This window comes from Capra hircus, chromosome 5, assembly GCF_001704415.2.
Source record: "Capra hircus breed San Clemente chromosome 5, ASM170441v1, whole genome shotgun sequence".
Lineage (NCBI taxonomy): Eukaryota > Metazoa > Chordata > Mammalia > Artiodactyla > Bovidae > Capra > Capra hircus.
Window position 1 is genome coordinate 78595189 of NC_030812.1, and position 22109 is coordinate 78617297.

General features: G+C 41.0%; 1 protein-coding gene across 1 annotated transcript in view; it reads left to right on the forward strand.

Annotated features, from left to right (window-relative positions):
- Nucleotides 1-22109, forward strand: part of TMTC1 (transmembrane and tetratricopeptide repeat containing 1) — a 318214-nt gene that overhangs the window by 257660 nt on the left and 38445 nt on the right. Inside the window, exon 13 of the mRNA XM_018048363.1 lies at nucleotides 17134-17242. Coding sequence (XP_017903852.1) covers nucleotides 17134-17242 — 109 coding nt within the window. The remainder of the gene's footprint in view (nucleotides 1-17133; nucleotides 17243-22109) is intronic.

Genomic DNA, 22109 nt, shown 5'->3' on the forward strand with positions numbered 1-22109 from the left:
CACAAGCCATTGTAATATCTAATTTTATTTTTATAGTAATCTAATACTATTTTTCGGAGAAGGCAATGGCCCCCTATTCTAGTACTCTTGCCTAGAAAATCCCATGGATGGAGGAACCTGGTGGGCTGTAGACCATGGGGTCGCTAAGAGTTGGACACGACAGCGACTTCACTTTCACTTCTCTTTTTCATGCGTTGGAGAAGTAAATGGCAACCCACTCCAGTGTTCTTGCCTGGAGAATCCCAGGGATGGGGGAGTCTAGTGGGCTACCGTCTGTGGGGTCGCACAGAGTCAGACACGACTGAAGCGACTTAGCAGCAGCAGCAGCAATACTATTTTTCACTGCATCATTCCTACTCCAGGATGTATATGTATGTATAGTTATCATCTCTGTATGTATGTCCTAGATCTTCATCCAATCTGTCATGTGTTAAAGGTAAAAACATACGTCTGAATTGAATGTGATCCTTACAAAACTCTAAAGACACCATCATGGAAAAAAACACAATCAGAGATTATAGCTGTTAGAAATTCCTCCACTATGGTCTAGTAATATCTCCCAAATATTTTCTGTCTTCCTAATATATGTATCCTTTTTTCCCCTCCTTAGTGCCTATACACACACCCAGAAGATGACATAATGCTTTATTTTTACTAAGAATATTCAAGTCATTCAAGGTTAATTTTTTTAGCTTCCCTTGCCCCTGTCTCATTTCCTACATGTTCATAGATGTCCTCTTTTTTTGCTCTTCCAGGGGACAAAGAATTGTGTTGTCTCCCTAATAAGCCTAGTGGTCACACCTGTGTTTGTGTGGCTTTTTAATTCAGGCATAATTAATATGCAAAAATGCACAATATTTTTTGTTTGGTACAGTTAGTTTTGACCTTTTTATATACTTTTGTATTTACCTCCAAAATAACATGTACAACATTTACCCCAGAAAGGCCCCTCATGCCTCTTTCCAGTAAGGTACTCCCTCCTCTGAGGCAATCATTGTTCAAATCAAAATTTTTCACCACAAACTAGTTTTAGCCTGTTACAGAACTTCATTTAAAGGTGAACATTTAATGTATACTTTTGGGCATCTGGATAATTTCATTTAGCATGATTTTTTGAGCCTTATCCATGTTATTACATGGTACATTTTTTAAAATTTATGAATAGTAGTATCTCATTGTATAAATTCCTGAATTTGTCTATCCATTTTCCTGTAGGTAGATACTTGGTTTATTTATAGACTTGAGTCATCATGAATATTCATGCCATGACTAGCTATGTCCCAGTCTTTGTATGTTTGTTTTTCTTGGGTAAATATCTAGAAATAGAATTGTGGGTAGATAAATATTTAAGGTTTTAAGAATCTGCCAGATAAACAGTTCTCCAGAGTAATTGTACCACTTTTCACTCCATTGGTGAAAAGGTCCATTTGCATTGGTGAGAGATGCACTTGCTTAGCATCCTAACATCTGGTGTTGTCAGTCTTTTGTTTTAGCCATTAGCTTTAGCATAAAATCCACGCGTTCTTTTTCTTTCCCTTTCCCTTCCCGTTATCATGAGCATTCTCTTCGGTCTTCAGATTCTTCCCATTCCACAAACTTCCACATGCCCCACTTCTTCCGGGGAATGTCTCCATTCAGCTACTCCATCAGGTGGTTCTCTTTACTCCTTCCTTTCTCTGATCAAATTGGCAAAAAGAATAGTTAGCACTTACTGCTTCTCTTTCCCGCTTACCTGTTCATTCAGCTTCTGGAGCTGCTCTGTCAATACCAGCTGTGAATTCTAAAGACTCTCTCAGCTCTCACTCCCCTTGATTTCTCTGAGGTAAACAATATGATCCTGTTGACCTCGTGGTGCTCTGAAGCTCTCTATTTTGTTGCTCATAACACATTATCTTTCTTTTCTATTTCCTGCATCTGCTCTTCTTCTACCTTCCCACTACATTTAGGAGAACTGAGAACTTCATTGGCTGTCCATCGCATACGCACATATAGTGTGAACATACAAAGCTTCCCACAATCCTGCCCCTCTGTTCTTTATTTTCTGCAACTCTCCCACACTGGATAAACCCAGACTCCCAGCCAAGCTAACTCCTTGTCACCATTCAAGAAATAGAAACATGCAGACTACATTTGAGAGACTGTTACAAAGATTTTTTTTTTTTTTTACTTTATTTTACTTTACAATACTGTATTGGTTTTGCCATACATTGACATGAATCCACCACGGGTGTACATGAGTTCCCAAACATGAACCCCCCTCCCACCTCCCACCCCATATCATCTCTCTGGATCATCCCCATGCACCAGCCGCAAACATCCTATATCCTGCATCAAACATAGACTGGTGATTCGTTTCTTACATGATAGTATACATGTTTCAATGCCATTCTCCCAAATCATCTCACCCTCTCCCTCTCCCTCAGAGTCCAAAAGTCCACTCTACACATCTGTGTCTCTTTTGCTGTCTCACATACAGGGTCATCATTACCATCTTTCTAAATTCCATATATATGTGTTAGTATACTGTTTTGGTGTTTTTCTTTCTGGCTTACTTCACTCTGTATAATCGGCTCCAGTTTCATCCATCTCATTAGAACTGATTCAACTGTATTCTTTTTAATGGCTGAGTAATACTCCATTGTGTATATATATGTACCACAGCTTTCTTATCCATTCATCTGCTGATGGACATCTTTATTACAAAGACTTTGCAGTGACAATTCTTCTAGCTCATCCAAAATATTATTTCTTTGCGTTTTATCATCTTATATTCCATGACTGTACAAAACTGAATTATCAGAGAAATGATGAGAATGTTTACCTACTTTCTTAAGATTTGGGTGTGTTTTATAATATACACACAGATTGCTAATTGTTGAAATATTTTCATAAGTAACCTTCCCCCAACAAAAACTCTTCTCAGTCATCCTGTGATTGCTAATGATGAGAGCATGAGTGAGTTGTTTTAAATCTATAGCATGGTTTGCAAGGAGGAAGGAAGGGTCCCTTTTCTCAGTCCTCTCTTTTGCTGTGATGGCTGCGATAAACACTCCTGAGGCCCGAAAACAGTTGTGCTCAGGAAGCACTGTTGAGGAAAGCAAGCTTTCAAGAACCCCAGTTTTGTTTATATTTTCTTGAAAGTGTTGGATGGTCATCATTTTTTCCTTGCATAAATATTTCTGACAGAATATAATTAAACAGGCCAGACTGCTTTGTCAAGCATAGGAGTTTTCAGTGGTCTTACCTGTCCTGAAAATCATGTTCCCACTCCTTTAATTCTCATAATCTTTCCTGGCCTCACTTTCAATCTAGTGCTCTTTAACTCCTGTACTGGGAAATGAGTTGGAACAACTCTTGACTCATAGCTTAAAAAAGGTACAATTCAATGAAAAGAATACTAGAAATGCAGGTGTTCACTGGAAATTCACTGGAAATAAAAATTGAGCAACTGTTTATCTCAAATTCATTTGGAGATCAACTTTGCCTTCACATAGAGATTAAATTCAGAATTTAATGTGGTAGAGATCCTCAAAAAATTTCAAATCTAAAAGTGCTCTGTGTAGGCCAGAAGAGAAATGCCAAGGATGGGACTATGCATGCTGTCTGTGTCCCCTCTGGCCCATGCTTGCCTGTGACCTGCAGTTCAGTCCTGGGAAGCACCTTGAGGAAGAGAAGGAGGCCTTTGAGACTTCCTCCCTTCTTGCTAACTTCTTACTAGTTCTGCCAACCTCCCTGCCTCGTGCAGGGCCCACTCTGGTGCTTTCCTGCTGTGCCACTTCTCTGCTGGGCAGTGTTGTAGGGCTGTATGCCCTCGACCTTTCTGCCACCTCTCTTCTTCCAGGGAAAAAGAACGGTAACTAACACTTGAATGACAAATTACAGAGCACTTCCTCACATCTCATGTGCCTGCCCATGGAGGGTTTCCAGAGGGCAGGTGCCTTCACTCCCTCATTACCAACTGGGAGATGGTGAGGGACGTCACAGGCCATGAGCTGTGAAGCGAGACCTCCAGAGCCAGCTACTTGCTTGCATCACATGGCTGTGCTCTGCACTCTCCCTGCACTCTCCTCAGGAATAGGAGCTGTAGAGCTTAGTGAGTTTAGATCTCTGCTTTATTGCATAGTAGTGTGTGACCCTGGGAAAACAATTTGATCTTGCAATGGCTCCAGTTACTCATTTACAAAGTAAAAATAGGACTTCCCTGGTGGCTCAGATGGTAAAGAACCTGCCTGCAATACAGGAGACCTGGGTTTGATCCCTGGGTCAGGAGGATCCCCTGGAGAATGAAATGGCTACCCACTCCAGTGTTCTTGCTGGAGAATTACATGGCTGTAGCCTGGCGGGCTACGATCCATGGGGTCGCAAAGAGTCAGACATGACTGAGCAACTAACACACACACAAAGTAAAAATACTGCTAGTAACCAGGTCCTTCATGAGTACTTAACAAGAGAATTCATGTAAATACTTAATGTAGGACCTAACCCCCAATAAAGATAAAATAAGCCTTAGTTATTATTATTACTAGCCTAGGGATGTAATTTTTCACTTCAATTTGAAGCTCATATTCTTGGCTAAAATTAATGATAAATCAGAAGTAGGTGGTACATTTTCTGTTCCTGCTGTTGAAGAGGAATATTGAATAGTCAATATTCAACCTCCTTGAGACTCAGTTTCCTTCTTTTCAAAATAAGAGATGGGACTCGATGATTCTGTAAGGCTCTCTTGCTGCAAGAATCAGTGCTTTTCACTATGACTCCAAGTTTCTCATCTCTTATATTAAAACGGAAATGGAAGATCAGAAAGGAATTTGAAAGTCCCTATTCCCTTCAGAGGCAATCCTGCCTTGGAGGAGCATCGCCCCTTTGCTGAGAGATCAGTGAGCCTTCAGGTAGAAATTCCAGATGCTAATTCAGCTGGAGAGGAAGGAAGGAGCACATGGAGCTAGCAGTTACCTCATCCTCCCATGCACTCCACGCTCTGGTAAGCGCACTGTGTGTGCATGTTTATTCCACTCTTTAGAGGAACCCGGAGAGGTACAGATAACTGTGCGTCTTTCACAGATTCGGCCACTGAGGCTCATGGAGGTGTAACATCTAACCCAAGTCCTATAACTGGTGAGAGCAGAGCCGGGATTTAGACAGCAATCCACCTGAGCCTAAACCAGGGACATGCATTCCACTGCATCATCCAGATGATCCTTTATCTATGGGGTAAATGAATCCTGCCTAAACCAAGCTAGTCTCAGCTGCCTTATTTTCCAGGAACCAACCTGGGGACATTATTTCTCTGCTTTCCTTCAAACTGCTAAAGAGCTTAGCATCAGCATTTTGTTTGCTTCGAAGACATGCTACTTGAGACTTGCCCCACCCCTCAGCCCACCTCTGTGCACTCATGGCGCAGAACTGGCTCCACACATGCAGGAGCAAGGCCATGAGGAACAAGCTTCCTGCTGCCAGGGTTCAGGGCAGGGACCTCACCAGGCAGATAAAGAGCCAAAGGAGCATAAGAGGAGGGGACTTGGGAAGAACCTTTTCTCAGGACCCACTCCTGCCAGCCCTGTGTGAGGTCCTTGTGTGAGCTCTGTTTCCATGTCTGTAGCTTGGTGACTAGACCATGTCAGAACTGTCCATCATTCCCTCCCTTGGCTTTCAGCTGGGAGAAAAGTGTTAAAGACCACCCACACCACACAGGGCAGGCCCCCGCCCCCCGCCACCCCCTACACTATGGCTCCAGACACCTGACTCTGGTTCTGCAAACCCACTGCAAGCAGGAGGGAGACGTACAGGGGATCTACTCTCATAACTCTAACTATAGTGAGTATGGCTTTGAATTTAAAAAACATTCATTCTTCACCGCAAATACCTATGAATCTCTCCTCCAGACAGTTCTTCTATGTGGCTTCCATAAAGAATGAAGCAGAAAAACTAGGGCAAGTGCCTGTAAACTAGGTTTCCGTTGCATCACCCAGTAAACTAGAACATAAAAGAGGGTACACAGGGTAGGATCCAGTTTTCTTATTTTCCTTCTGCTAGGGAAGACACTAGAGCCACAGAAAAATATGCACTCTGTAAAGACAGCCTTTTAGTCAGACATTCACAATTTGACTTTCACAGTTCAGTTTTTCAGAGGAGCTGGTAAAGATCTGTCAGCATCCCCTGCCCCTCCCTTAAAGTCACCGTCTTTTCCATTTGTGACAGACACTGTTCCTGGATCCAACAGCAAAACACCCCAGCAAAGGAAAAGGAATGGTGGTTAAGAGACTGCCCAGCACTCCAGGTTCACACTGTGGTTAATAGGAAATTTTACTGCATGCAAGGGGATTGCCAAATCCATTTATTTCTGTTATTGCATTTCCTAAATTCTCCCCAAATGTCAATATTTTTTTCAAAGCAAGCATCTGCTTTTAGTTTAAATGAATGTGTCATGAGATTTTACACAGGGATTGAAGAAGTTTTCTAAATTGACAAACTTAACAGGACCTTAATTACCAAAGGAAAACGTGCTGAAGCTTTATTTGCTTTTGCTAAATATCTGTCACTGAGGCAGAGCCAGGAAAGTGAGATGAGGTGAATGTTGTCACTTAACACATGAGAAAAACAGTCCCACTGCTGTATAACCAAAGGGAAAATTCCCTGTGAAACTACAAATATTCAATGGCAAAGTTTGCACATTATGAATATGATCTAATTTCTAGTTAATATTTCTCTTATGAAATCAGTGAGGAAGATGTTATTAGTCCCAGGATCCCCTTCTCAGGGATTTTAGCCTTTTTGAAGTTCCTAAGGGAGACCTAAGAGAGAGGAATTTTGCTTGCAAAATATTAGGAGACTTTTACTTCTGTCGATACATATGTGGACAACACAGGAACTAAAACTTGGACACACAAAAGAACTTGGCTACAGAGCTTCTATGAGCAAAACAGCTGCTCTTCCAGTTGCAGTGGCACCCTCCAGGTACCCCATCTATAGTCTCCCTACATCACTTGGCATCTGGAATGTTGCTCATCTGGGCACATCAGCTGGCCACTGTGATCTTTTTGCTCCAATTGTTCCAGAAAATCTTATCTCTCCTTTTTTTAGCTTTCCTCATCCTGATACATGTAGCCTTATATCAAGGATCAACTGATCAGGCAGATTCCACATAGTAAGCAGGACAGAGTTTTTAAATCATAGACTGAAGACCACCTTCAATAGAATCACCTAGGGGGCTTATTAAGACTCCTGGACCCTACCCCTGACCTACTGAATCTTAGGAGGCCTGGGATCCTTCCTTATACCAAACCTGCATTGATTTTTTTTTTAAGGATCTTATTGAATTTGTTATAATACAGCTTTTTTATTATATATATATATATTTCTTTTCTTTTTTTGGTGGGGGTGCTGTGAGGCATGTGGAATCTTACCTCCTTGGCCAGCGCTGGAACCCACACCCCCTGAATTAGAAGGCGAAATCTTAACCACTAGACCACCAGGAAAATCCTTCCCAGTACTCATTCTTAAGCACTAAAATTTGAGAACAGTTGATCTAAGGGAAAAGTGAAGACCGAATATTTTAGGTCCTAGAGGATTATCAGTCTTCACCTGGTGACTGTTTGACAGATGAGGACATTCAGGATACAGAGAGGAAATAATATTGCCTAACCCAGGAGCAGATTTACTTCTCCCTGGTTCTTCCACTTTTCTGGAGTTCTCTGATAGTTCCATCAGTACCTGCAGAAGCCTTCACAGAAGCTCTGACAGGCCTCACAGTGTGATATCAATTTCCACGTCAATTGTTGTTGTTCAGTCACTAAGTCGTGTACAACTCTTTGCGACCCCATGTACTGCAGCCACCAGGCTTCTCTGTCCTCCACTAGCTCCCAGAGTTTGTTCAAACTTATGTCCATTGAGTTGTTGATGCCATCCAACTATCTCATTCTCTGTTGCCCCTTTCTCCTGCCCTCAGGATAAAGAAGTGTGCCCATGCCTAATTAGATGGGGGATATACTGTGGTTTCATTTTGTCAATTTATTCACCTGTTATGAAAAGCTCAGTTCAGTTCAGTTCAGTCACTCGGTCGTGTCCGACTTTTTGTGACCCCATGAATCGCAGCGTGCCAGGCCTCCCTGTCTGTCACCAACTCCCAGAGTTCACTCAAACTCACGTCCATCGAGTCGGTGATGCCATCCAGCCATCTTATCCTCTGTCGTCCCCTTCTCCTCCTGTCCCCAATCCTTCCCAGCATCAGAGTCTTTTCCAATGAGTCAACTCTTCACATGAGGTGGCCAAAGTACTAGAGTTTCAGCTTTAGCATCATTCCTTCCAAAGAACACCCAGGACTGATCTCCTTCAGAATGGACTGGTTGGATCTCCTTGCAGTCCATGGGACTCTCAAGAGTCTTCTCCAACACCACAGTTCAAAAGCATCAATTCTTCGGCGCTCAGCCTTCTTCACAGTCCAACTCTCACATCCATACATGACTGCTGGAAAGACCATAGCCTTGACTAGACAGACCTTAGTTGGCAAAGTAATGTCTCTGCTTTTTAATATGCTATCTAAGTTGGTCATAACTTTCCTTCCAAGGAGTAAGTGTCTTTTAATTTCATGGCTGCAATCACCGCCTGCAGTGATTTTGGAGCCCCCCCAAAATAAAGTCTGACACTGTTTCCTCTGTTTCCCCATCTATTTACTTAAAGCTTTTTCTCTGAAATTCAAAAAAACAGCCTGTGGACTTGCTTGGTTGTTGAGAGGAAATACACATCCCTGGTGAATCACATGCTTGGTGAAAATGTTGCTTTCATGTTTTCCACCTTTTGAATTGACTTGTCAATTCCATCTGAAGGGCTAACAGAGTATTCCTATATAGATGGAGGCTTACATTGGTAATGGGCTTTGGATTTCCCTAAATTGCCTATTATAGAGCCCAAAGAATGCATTAGGGAGTTTTAATACTGTCGAATGCTGTCCCAGAGGTGATCTGTACTGTCAGAATACATAGGTAATTCCCTTTATTAAGCATTTTGTAATGTCTATTTTGAAATTTTCTGCCTCTCTTGTTATTCGTTTTTACATGGAAATAACTGCTTAAGCCTTTCTTTTCTAAGAAGCTTTCCTGGCATGACTGAAAAAGAGGCTCAAAATTGCTCCCGATTCTTTCTTGCCTAAATGTTCACCTTTAGCCATCACCCCTGCAAAATGAAGACCCACTCCTTCGTGTGGCTCCAACATCAGCTGAGTGGATTCTGAACTATCAGTCTGCCATTTAGGCCTTCTCAGCTTGGCATTTGCCTAAGAATGAGGTTTCCAGGGGTTTTGACTGTTCAGTTACTGGGTTATTTTACATTCAGTGCAGCGCTATTCATTTGTGTACTTGGTGACAACTTTATACTAAAAACCCTTTGTGATATCAGACCAGACACAGGAAAAATTACTCTACCATCTAACTTAAATTTCTTACGAGTAGTCTGAAATGTGACAGTAAAGCTGTTTGGCGGCATTTCAGGGGAGGGAGAGGGGAGGCTCTGAAGAGCTCCGGCACCGTAGTCCTTTATGTCTCAGCCAAGAAAGAATTCACCATGAGGCAAAGCAATAGGTTAATGATTTATTAGAATAGAACGCTTGGGAGGCTTACAAGCAGGCTGGTGAGAGAGTGCCACACCTGAGAACTTAGTGGACTACAATTTTTTAATCAAAAAAAAAGTGGAGAGGTGGAGAAGACCTTCTTTGACTTTGCTGAGTAGACATCATGCTTCCATCATCACCTCCTTTCCCAGCTTGAGCAGGGAAGTTTTCTTGTCCCTATATGGTCAAAAAAGGTCTACAAATTATTTTTATTTTTTTTATGTGTGCAGAGAGCGTGTCCTAGAGATCATTAACTTGCTGAGTCCACTGGGCAGGATGTAGGTCTCACGCTGCCATTGTTCTGTTGTTTGGGGGCATGTCTCGTGCTTCGGTTACATGGTTTTATTGCTAAGCAAGCCTGCTTGGTTTTGTTGTTAAGCGAACCTGCTTTCTTGAGTAATCATTAATTTACAGGGGTCTCACATATTTTTTTCTACTTACAATCCCCTAGTAGGATTAACTATTTTTAATAACCTACTTTGACCCTTTACTCTCTCCCTACAAAAGTATATTACTTTGGAAGGAATTTCAAAAGCACTACATTCTCCTTAGTTTCAGAAACTAATTTTTAAAGAGAGAATATAAGTTTAATGGATGATTTTAGAAACATTAACAAGCTGATAAAAGCCAAAACATTTGGTAGCTACTGTGTGCCAGAGACACAGGGAAATCAGACAATTGCCAAAGAAAGCAGTAATATTGGAACCCAGTCATTCTGGTTTTTGAGTTTGTGCTTTTAGCTACTATGCAGAGAAGCTGCTTAGCGGTGCTTGGTAAATAAGAAGTGCTCAATAAATGGAAGCTATATTGTAATTTTCTTATGAGTCTAAGGCTTGGGGTGCTTCTCTGTTCCTAGGATCACTTCTATAATATTGAAAGAGCTATAGAAACAGAGATATAAAATAAATAATTATATCACTCACCTCTGTTATTTTTTTTAAAGCTTAATTGAGAAGACTTATAAAGATCTAGGAATGTAGAAAACAGTAAAACCATGGTTTAAAAAATAACTTAGTAATTATTGGATTTCTGTTTGTACAGATTACCTTACTAGTCTCTGGGATGAAAGAAGTAACTATAATGAATAAGACATGGGTCCTGCCTATGAAGGAGCTTACAGCCTAATAATGGTCACAGACAGAGAGTGACAGAATGGATGCAGAAATGCCAATCATGGCCCAGTGATGGAACATGCTAAATTTGAAGTTCCAAAGTTGAATCCTAGTGTTAAAGTACCTGTGTGCTAAGAGCAAATCCTGTGAGCACTCAAAATCTCAGGGTTTTTAAAAATTTTTGTTGGACTGGTGGTTACTAATATTGTTTTCTAAATCTTTAAAATGAAAATAATTATGCATAATTCAAAATGCTTAATGGGAATTAAATAATGCAAATGAATCACTTACTCTGTCTTTAGCAGTGAATAAATGTTCAGCAAAGAGCGCTGTGAAACATGAAGCTTTGAAAACTTGACTGTGTGGAGCACTCACTGATAGACTCCAACCCTCCCGCTGGAGGCAGTGGGGGTGCCCTTTAGGTGCAGTGCCAGGACCTTGCAGAAGCAAAGTAGGCTCAAGCCTAGTTGCTCTTCAGAATGTTGAGCTGAAGAACAAGGGGGCAGTTGCCCCTTTGGAGGCCAGAGCAAGGCTTTTATTTCTCTACTATCTTTTTTTCTTAGTGGAGACTCAAAATAAAGTAAAAATTTAAGAAAGGTAGCGTATATATGGTCTGTGATTGTGTTACATGGTTAAGAGCTCTGGTGAGAGGATAATCAGAGCTGGTAAGAGCATTACAATCTCAGAACACTAAGGTCTCTATATGAGTACACCAAGTGATTTTAACATACAGTGAGGGCAGAGATGTACTGGAGTAGTGATCTCTTGGGTTCTGTAGGATAGATATCAAAGGTCACTCAGTCTGGCTAGACTCATACCCACTAGTCCACACCACTGGGTATGTTTGTAATAGTGCTTAGAACCATATTATAGAAGGTTTTAAACTAAGTGTCTGTGAGTAGTAGGGAATTAATGAAGATTTTTTTATATGAGGCCATGTGTTGGGAGGAATACTCTAGGGGAAAAAAAAATGCATCATTTAGTTGTCTCTATATAGTAGAAGGAGGACAAAGAGGGAACTAGAAGTGGGGTATGAACTAAAGTGTTAGCAAGTGAAACTGAGTAAGATGCACTCCAAGCTGTAATAATAATCCAATAGAATTATAGGAATATCATCTTTGTTTTTTTAATATAGGATAATTAACAAAGAAACATGGGCCATATATAATGCAGATATGAAAAGGATGTTATTGAATTCAGAAACAGGTTGAAATGAAGTTTAATTCTCACAGACTAATTACATACAATATGACAAGGAAGGTTCTGCTTAGGTGATTATTTGCTATAAGTTAATGTGGAATGAAGCAGGACAAAGGCTAATAGAGTTTTGCCAAGAAAATGCAGGATCATAGCAAACACCCTCTTCCAACAACACAAGAGAAGACTCTACGCATGGACATCACCAGATGGTCAACACTGAAATCAGATTGATTATATTCTTTGCAGCCAAAGATGGAGAAGCTCTATACAGTCAGCAAACACAAGACCAGGAGCTGACTGTGGCTCAGATCATGAACTCCTTATTACCAAATTCAGACCGAAATTGAAGAAAGTAGGGAAAACCACTAGACCATTCAGGTATGACCTAAATCAAATCCCTTATGATTATACAGTGGAAGTGAGAAATAGATTTACGGGACTAGATCTGATAGACAGAGTGCCTGATGAACTATGGATGGAGGTTCGTGACATTGTACAGGAGACAGGGATTAAGACCATCCCCTAGAAAAAGAAATGCAAAAAGCAAAATGGCTGTCTGAAGAGGCCTTATAAATAGCTGTGAAAGTAAGAGAAGCAAAAAGCAAAGGAGAAAAGAAAAGATATACCATTTGAATGCAGAGTTCCAAAGAATAGCAAGGAGAGATAAGAAAGCCTTCCTCAGCAATTAATGCAAAGAAATAGAGGAAAAAATAGAATGGGAAAGACTAGAGATCTCTTCAAGAAAATTAGAGATACCAAGGGAACATTTCATGCAAAGATGGGCTTGATAAAGGACAAAAAATGGTAGGGACCTAAAAGAAGCAGAAGATATTAAGAAGAGGTGTCAAGAATACACAGAAGAACTATACAAAAAAGAACTTCATGACCAAGATAATCACCATGGTGTGATCGCTCACCTAGAGCCAGACATCCTGGAATGTGAAGTCAAGTGGCCTTAGAAAGCATCACTACAAACAAAGCCAGTGGAGGTGATGGAATTGCAGTTGAGCTATTTCAAATCCTGAAAGATGATGCTGTGAAAGTGCTGCACTCAATATGCCAGCAAATTGGGAAAACTCAGCAGTGGTCACAGGACTGGAAAAGGTCAGTTTTCATTCCAGTCCCAAAGAAAGGCAATGCCAAAGAATGCTCAAACTACTGCACAATTGCACTCATCTCACATGCTAGTAAAGTAATGCTCAAAATTCTCCAAGCCAGGCTTCAGCAATACGTGAACCATGAACTTCCAGATGTTCAAGCTGGGTTTAGAAAAGGCAGAGGAACCAGAGATCAAATTGCCAACATCCCCTGGATCATGCAAAAAGCAAGAGAGTTCCAGGAAAACATCTATTTCTGCTTTATTGACTACGCCAAAGCCTTTGACTATGTGGATCCCAAAATCTGTGGAAAATTCTAAAAGAGATGGGAATACCAGACCACCTGACCTGCCTCTTCAGAAATCTGTATGCAGGTCAGGAAGCAACAGTTAGAATTGGACATGGAACAACAGACTGGTTCCAAAAAGGAAAAGGAGTACGTCAAGGCTGTATATTGTCACCCTGCTTATTTAACTTATATGCAGAGTACATCATGAGAAATGCTGGACTGGAAGAAACATAAGCTGGAATCAAGATTGCCAGGAGAAATATCAATAACTTCAGATATGCAGATGACACCACCCTTATGGCAGAAAGTGAAGAAGAACTAAAGAGCCTCTTGATGAAAGTGAAAGAGGAGAGCGAAAAAGTTGGCTTAAAGCTCAATATCCAGAAAACTAAGATCATGGCATCTGGTCCCATCACTTCATGGGAAATAGATGGGGAAACAGTGGAAACAGTGTCAGACTTTATTTTGGGGGGCTCCAAAATCACTGCAAATAGTGATTGCAGCCATGAAATTAAAAGCCAGTTAGTTGCTCCTTGGAAGGAAAGTTATGACCAACCTGGACAGCATATTAAAAAGCAGAAACATTACTTTGTCAACAAAGGTCCATCTAGTCAAGGCTATGGTTTTTCCAGTGGTCATGTATGGATGTGAGAGTTGGAGTATAAAGAAAGCTGAGCACAGAAGAATTGATGCTTTTGAACTGTGGTGTTGGAGAAGACTCTTGAGAGTCCCTTGGACTGCCAGGAGATCCAACCAGTCCATCCTTAAGGAGATCAGCCCTGAGTATTCATTGTAAGGACTTATGTTGAAGCTGAAACTCCAATACTTTGTCCACCTGATGTGAAGAGCTGACTCACTTGAAAAGACCCTAATGCTGGGAAAGATTGAGGGCAGGAAGAGAAGGGGATGACAGAGGATGAGATGCTTGGATGGCATCACAGACTCAATGGACATGGGTTTGGGTGGACTCTGGGAGTTGGTGATGGACAGGGAGCCCTGGCGTGCTGTGGTCATGGGGTCACAAAGAGTCAGACGTGACTGAGCAACTGAACTGAAATGAACTGAATGTTTCAAAAGCACACCAGCTTCATAACTCCTACCAAAGGGTGAACAACGAAGATCTACAGGAGAAATATATTTTTCCTACTATTCCTCTCCCTTTCAGGAACCTAAACAACAGCAACAGAATTTCCACTTTTCATTTTCTTGGGCTTTCTTTAAAAACATTTATAATTATCTGTCAACTTGGCATGTGCCTGACCCCTACTGGGGACTAAGGACTGTCAGAGGCTCCCAGGGAAATTCAGAGTCCTCCAGGAATGCAGAGCCAAGACGAAGAGTCTCCTCTGCCCCAATCTTTGCATCTTGTAATATTTATACACCACATGAAATTACAGGATGAGGTGTTTTCTTGAAAATTTATCAGTCAGTCCTTGAAGAGATTAATAGAGGTACAGTTTTTCATAAAGAATTCAAAGTTTCCTGTGAATAACTTTGATGCTAACTTTTCCAATATGTCACATGAATGTGAATGGACAACCTCAAGTATTTAGATTCATGGACTGCACATGGTAATTAATCTCACTGAGTTTATATACAAAAGGTTAAGCTGTCATTCTAATTGATGTGAGTCATAACAAATGCAAGTCATTAAATCTTTGCTGTCAAATTGTTGTGGCTTTTTCTTTGCTGATTTTAAAGAATATCCAAGCCAAATTATGTCCTGCGGGGCTTGAATTTCAGCCTTAATTTTCTAAATCTGTATCTTCCTTTGGATTTCAGGAAAATTTCCAAATTAATGTTAATAAAGATTTACAAAATCCTTGGGGGAAGAGTTCTTCTAACCATGAAATCAATAGTTAAATTACCAGGATTAAAAATATGTTTTTTATTTAAAAACATGTGCCCATGGAAGAATTACTTCAAAGTTTATTTTAGAAGAGAAACCCAAGTGTATGTACACATAGTGAACTTCCATAGAGTCTTATGGACTCTCTTTGAATGTTCAACGATTAAATGAATGGATTAACAAGAAAGCAACTTAGTGCTTTCAGAGCTCTAAGAGCTGTAATGCAGCTTTGTTAAACTATACATCTTTAAAGCCCCATCCCAAGGACGAGCCACTTAAGGAGGCAGGTGTTACACCTTGATATCAAGAGGAGCCCAGTAGGAGTTAGCTAGATCCCAAAAAGGAGAGGATAGCATGGACAGCCACATCCCCTGAGAAATAGCTACAATTTATGGTGATAAATGTTTGTAAACCAAATGGTAGTAAACACAGTATCTGTGCTGGAAACATGGCTTTTTTCCCAAGGTCTGTGATTGAAAACAGCCTTGCAGCATGCTACTTTTACCACTTGGAACTCAAATGTATGGAGTCAGTACTGGGTTTCCCCTGTAGATCTTCATTCCATAGAGCCTGAAGCCCTATATAGAGGTTTTGTGGCAGGAGTTACTCTCAGGTGCCTTTGAAAATTCAGGGAGCAGCGCTGCTGAAATCTCAATGTGTGTACAAATTACCTGAGAATCTTTTTTGAATGAAGGGTCTGAATTTTTTACTTCCAAATGGGGCCTGAGACTCTGCATTGCTAACCAAAGGTTAGGTGATGTTGAAGATACTGATCCATGGGTCACACTTTGAGCATCAAGGTCATAAGAGGTGGATTTTAAGCAATTAGAGTAAGCAGATACGGTATGAGGGAAGAGCACTGGTGCTTGACTCAGAGTCATAGTTCTATGAACATGATGAGTCGCTTAACTTTTCTGAATCCAGATTTTCATATTAGAAAAATGAGTATGATAAGATAATAATACTTGCTGCATGAGATTGTTGGGAGAATTAATGTTACATGAAAACTGACCAGAGCATTTGGTATATATTCAGTGCTGAATAAATGATTGTTGGTCCTATATAAACATAAGCATACAATTCAGCATTGGTAACTGATAAAGTTGAGGGACCTTTAGGCTATGTGCCCTTCATAGTTCTACAGGTTCTATTCTTTATTCCACCTCTGTTGTCAATTACAGTGTCTAGAGTTTAGCAAGTGGTCAGTGTTTGTGGCATTGCATTGATGGCAGCGTTGATCACTGCCAGTGCGCATTTTTGGCTTCTAAGACACTGATGTCATACTAATGACCCAATGTTTCCCCATGGCACTAACAGGAAAGAGAACTTTCACCCAAATAATAACTTTCAGGCCTTGAGTCCTCTTTGAATGAAAAATGTAGTCACTAGGAGAAACCTAAAATAAAGAAGACCATCAGACCAATTTTCAATAAAAATATGAGGATAAAATAGCTCGTCATTCTTTACCAGCCAGTATCTCATAATTTCACAAATTATGTATAAGAGCTCTCTCTCTTAGAAAAGCAAAGATGGACATGGGTAGTTTGTCTGGCTTGCTTCTATTAGGACCCCAGCCTGCAGTGGTGTAGCTAGTATGAGAGGGGCTCGAGCCATTCTCCACATTATAAAGTGGCTCCCATGCTGCCCAGGTCATGTGCTCAAAATTGCTCCTCTGAAGGTTAAAGTTTCTATTTAAACAATTTATAAAATTTTAAATAGAATTCTCAAAAAGCACATAGCAGGAAATGGAAGGTGGAGAAATCAGTGAATAATCTTCAGCATCATTTACATGTTAATATCTCTTTCCACTGAGAATTTGGAGACAGAAACTTGTTAGCACCTGGAGGAAGTCTAGTTTAATTTATTTGCAGTAAAATCCAGAGTGAATCCGTTAATCTTTGTTAAAAGAAATGAGATTTTCAAGTCTAATCAGAGGATTTAAAGTTTTATTAAAATATCCTTTTTTCCCCTCTTATAATCTATAGGTCTCAGGAGAAAAAGGAAGAGGCTATCACCTTACTGAAGGATTCCATTAAATATGGTCCAGAGTTTGCAGATGCATATTCAAGCTTAGCTTCATTATTGGCTGAGCAGGTAATTGTTTCCATTTAGTTTCACATAATATTTTCTTAAGTGTTTCTGTTGAATGTATAAATTAATGTTATAATACACAGATTTTTTTAATATCATTTAACTTGTAAGTTCATAATGGACAACTAACCTGTATGTCAGTTTTCTTCTTGATAGAAATCACAAATCTAGGTTTCTCACTCCAGTATTCTTTGTGCACGTATGGGGTCTCTAGACTAAGATGGTCCATCATAAACCACTACTAAATTCTCTTATCACTTTGGGACAAAATCCGTCTTGAACAGTACGTGATATTTGCTTGTTTAATTACTACTCATTTATATTTTTCTGGGGAATTGCTAATGGACTAAGATCTCTGAACTCAATATGGAAACAATTACCAATAATCTTATAGATCCTATGTCTTAATACCTATCAGAAGATCACAGAGTCACATAGGGCAGGCTCCTAAGAGAGAACATTTTTCATGGCATAAAATGGAGAAGTATTTTGATTTCCCTCCTTTTCACTGTATCTAAAATTCCCAGGTGGCTCAGTGGTGAAAGAATCCACCTGCCAATGCAAGAGACGTGGATTCAATCCCTGGGTTAAGAAGATCCCCTGGAGGAGGAAATGGCAACCCACTCCAGTATTCTTGCCTGGGAAATCCATGGACAGAGGAGCCTGGCGGGCTGCAGTCCATGGGGTTGTAGAGTAAGACACGACTAACTATACATGCAGGCTCCTGGCTACAAACCATTTGATCCCACATTTCAGTGTCCTAGATGCATGCCCCATGCTGTGGGAAAACAAATAGAAATTGTCTTCTCTAAATTGATGATAGAGTTTTGCTGACACACATAAGTGACCTCAATAGAAAGTAGATTCTGCTATTATACAATTTCCAGATTGTCTTTAAAATTAAACTCAAACTCAACACCTTTGAAAGATGCCCTCCAGCTTTGACTTAAATGTAATGAATGATTTGATGTTGTCAGGTACACAGGGGTGCAATTTGCATTTGAAAAACCTTGGAGATGTTACCAGGAAACAAAATTAGGACATTCAGTGGCTATTTAAATGTCAGAAGTGATAAATCTAGTTGTCTTGCTCTGCTAGTCTCCATATAGTGTAGGTGGGCTTTAGACAAAGGCCTGTGTCTGTAGTGAGTGATTTTAATGCATGTTTTAACACAAAGTTTAAGCTAAAATGATGATGCTCATGTTTTATGGTAGACATGGCAGTCCTCAGCTGCCTTGGTTTGTGTTGAAGCAGACACAGTAGGAGTTTTCTGTAGAAAAGATTCCATCATTATTCCCTTTTCTCACTTCATCCTAGCTCCTTCATTTTCATAGGAAGACCTTCGCCTACCTCTGCCTGGCTGGTGGCTTGCAGCTACTCAGACAGGGCACACAGTGGTGGCCTTTGCACTAACTGTGCCCTTTGCCTGCAGCACTGTTCTCCCAGACATCTTAGAGTTTCCTTCCTCATCTGTGCTGGTTTCTGCCCAAATATTTCTGTGTGGAAGGGCTATCTATGATTACCCTTTCGAAACAACTCCGTCACTGCCCCACACGTTCTTTGATTTCTCTCCGAAGCATCCATTACCATCTAACATACATTTATTTACGTCTGTGATCTTACTCCCACCATTAGAATCTCCATGAGAAAGGCTGTTTTTTTATTCATGACTTTCCCCCCTTTGTCTGTCACATTGTATGCAGTCAGTAAATACTGAGCGAATGAGAAGTGAAAGTCACTCCATTGTGTCTGACTCTTTGTGATCCCATGGACTATACAATCCATGGGGTTCTTCAGGCCAGAATACTGGAGTGGGTAGCCTTTCCCTTCTCCAGGGGATCTTCCCAACCCGGGGATCGAACCCAGGTCTCCCGCATTGCCTGCAGATTCTTTACCAGCTGAGCTGCAAGATGAATGGATATGATCTGAAGATCATGTAACCCCTCCAGTCCAGCACATGACCAAGGTTTTACTCATCTTTAAAGTCGGGCTGGGCATGTGGGCAGTGTTTCATGTAACAACCTGTGCCTCAGGGTCATGCTCTTGTGCTGCAATGAGGGACAGCGTGAGAACAGCCAGGTGAAGTTACTCCTTCCAGCCGCCCGCGGACCAGGGTTGGGTTGAGGCCAGCACCTGCTACATTGTTCAGTGGCTTTTGGATGAGGACTCAAGGGAAAATTTCCCTCATGGCTCAATATTAGGTTTCTCCTGAACTACAAGTTTTTTGCTTTATTTTTTAATCTAACACATGAAAAATCTTTCAGATGCTAAGAAAATCAGTTCTAGCTTTGTCTCCATTGGCCCCCCCACCCCTCAAATAACTGCCGTCTCGACAGGATAGGCTACTTTTCTGCGTGTACTGCTTTTACTGGGTTTATCATTTTCCTTAACAATTTGTGTTATTCAATTTGTGTTCTCTATTTTTGAAAGCTGCTTCAATTCTCTGTAAATGAATAAAGCACGGCATTAAAATCAGACTTTCCTAGTAGCTCAGTTGGTAAAGAATCCACCTGCAATGCAGGAGACCTGTTTCGATTCCTGGGTGGGGAAGATCCCCTGGAGAAGGGATAGGCTATCCACTCCAGTATTCTTGGGCTTCCTTTGTGGCTCAGCTGGTAAAGAATCTGCCTGTAATGCAGGATCCCTGGGTTGGGAAGATCCCCTGGAGAAGGGAAAGGCTACCCACACCTATATTCTGGCCTGGAAAATTCCAAGGACTGTATAGTCCATGAGGTCACAAAGAGTTGGACATGACTGAGCAACTCTCACTTTCAAGATCAGTCACATCTCTTTTTTCTTCACAACTTGCCAGGACATACAATAAACATTTAATTGTTCTTCCTGATGAAAATTACCCTGAAGGTAAAAGACAATGTCACTCACTCAACTAATACCAGTGATAACAAGGTATGTTGTTTTAGGGGGAGCCCTTACCGACACTGACCCAGTTCCTTCTCCCTGTAATGCCATCTTTTCTTTCTCTCTTTCTAAATCATCCTCATTTTTCAATTCAACTTTCACTTCCTCCCCCAACACTCGCCCACCTCCCCATCTCATGGGGCATTAGATTTCCTTGGAGCTTTTATGAAATGTTCAGGAACATGCATCAACTCACAAACCAATCACATATTTTTATTTCTTGAATTAATATCTGAACTATATAATGTAAACATTTTATCAGGTTTATTTTTCCTCACAAGACTGCAAGTTTCTTTAAGAAAAGCCATGTCTTTGTATGCATATTGCTTCTCTAGGGCTCAGGGTTCAGTTGAGTTCAGTTCAGGTCAGTTCAGTTCCGTCACTCAGTGGTGTCCGACTCTGCGACCCCATGAATCGCAGCACGCCAGGCCTCCCTGTCCATCACCAACTCCTGGAGTTCTCTCAAACTCACATCGATTGAGTCGGTGATGCCATCCAAGCATCTCATCCTCTGTCATCCCCTTCTCCTCCTGCCCCCTAGCCCTCCCAGCATCAGAGTCTTTTCCAATGAGTCAACTCTTCGCATGAGGTGGCCAAAGTACTAGAGTTTCAACTTTAGCATTCCTTCCAAAGAAATCCCAGGGCTGATCTCCTTTAGAATGGACTGGTTGGATCTCCTTGCAGTCCAAGGGACTCTCAAGAGTCTTCTCCAACACCACAGTTCAAAAGCATCAATTCTTCGGTGCTCAGCCTTCTTCACAGTCCAACTCTCACATCCATACATGACCACAGGAAAAACCATAGCCTTGACTAGACGGACCTTAGTCAGCAAAGTAATGTCTCTGATTTTCAATATGCTATCTAGGTTGGTTATAACTTTCCTTCCAAGGAACAAGTGTCTTTTAATTTCATGGCTGCAATCACCATCTGCAGTGATTTTGGAGCCCAAAAAAATAAAGTCTGACACTGTTTCCACTGTTTCCCCATCTATTTCCCATGAAGTGATGGGACCAGACGCCATAATCTTCATTTTATGAACGTTGAGCTTTAAGTCAACTTTTTCACTCTCCTCTTTCACTTTCATCAAGAGGCTTTTTAGTTCCTCTTCACTTTCTGCCATAAGGGTGGTGTCATCTGCATATCTGAGGCATTTTGGTCAGAAATGATAAAATTAGAAGCAAAAGGAACGTACATAGTGATCTAGTTCATCAATTTGTTTCTCATGATAGGTGAGTTAACACTTCTGAAACTGATTTATGTGTACCAATGTAGGTTGGTAGGAGACAAATTTCACACTTTCTGAAAAGCAGTATGAAAAGGCAAAATGATAGGATATGGAAAGGGCAACTCCCCAGGTCGGTAGGTGCCCAGTATGCTACTGGAGATCAGTGGAGAAATAACTCCAGAAAGAATGAAGGGATGGAGCCAAAGCAAAAACAATACCCAGCTGTGGATGTAACTGGTGATAGAAGCAAGGTCCGATGCTGTAAAGAGCAATATTGCATAGGAACCTGGAATGTCAGGTCCATGAATCAAGGCAAATTGGAAGTGGTCAAACAGGAGATGGCAAGAGTGAACATCGACATTCTAGGAATCAGCAAACGGAAATGGACTGGAATGGGCTCAGGATACTTCACTGTATAATGCAAGCCAGGCAAGCATACATGTAGCATTTCTGGACTTCATGCACTTCCAGGTCAGTTCCCCAAATTAGGAGAATTTGACAGTGAACCAGGTAGCCTATTCTAGACCCCACTTCCTAGTAACACCTGTGCAAACTTGAGTGAGAAGTGTTCCACCTCTCTGGGCCTCAGTTTCCAAATCTAAAGTTGATAACTACTCTAAATCACCTTCCCTAACTCTTACGGCTCCAACATGTTAAGAGCGTCTAAAAGTACCTCCTTTAAAGTCAGCTAAGTGCTAATGAACTTTTTCATGAATAACTTAAGGT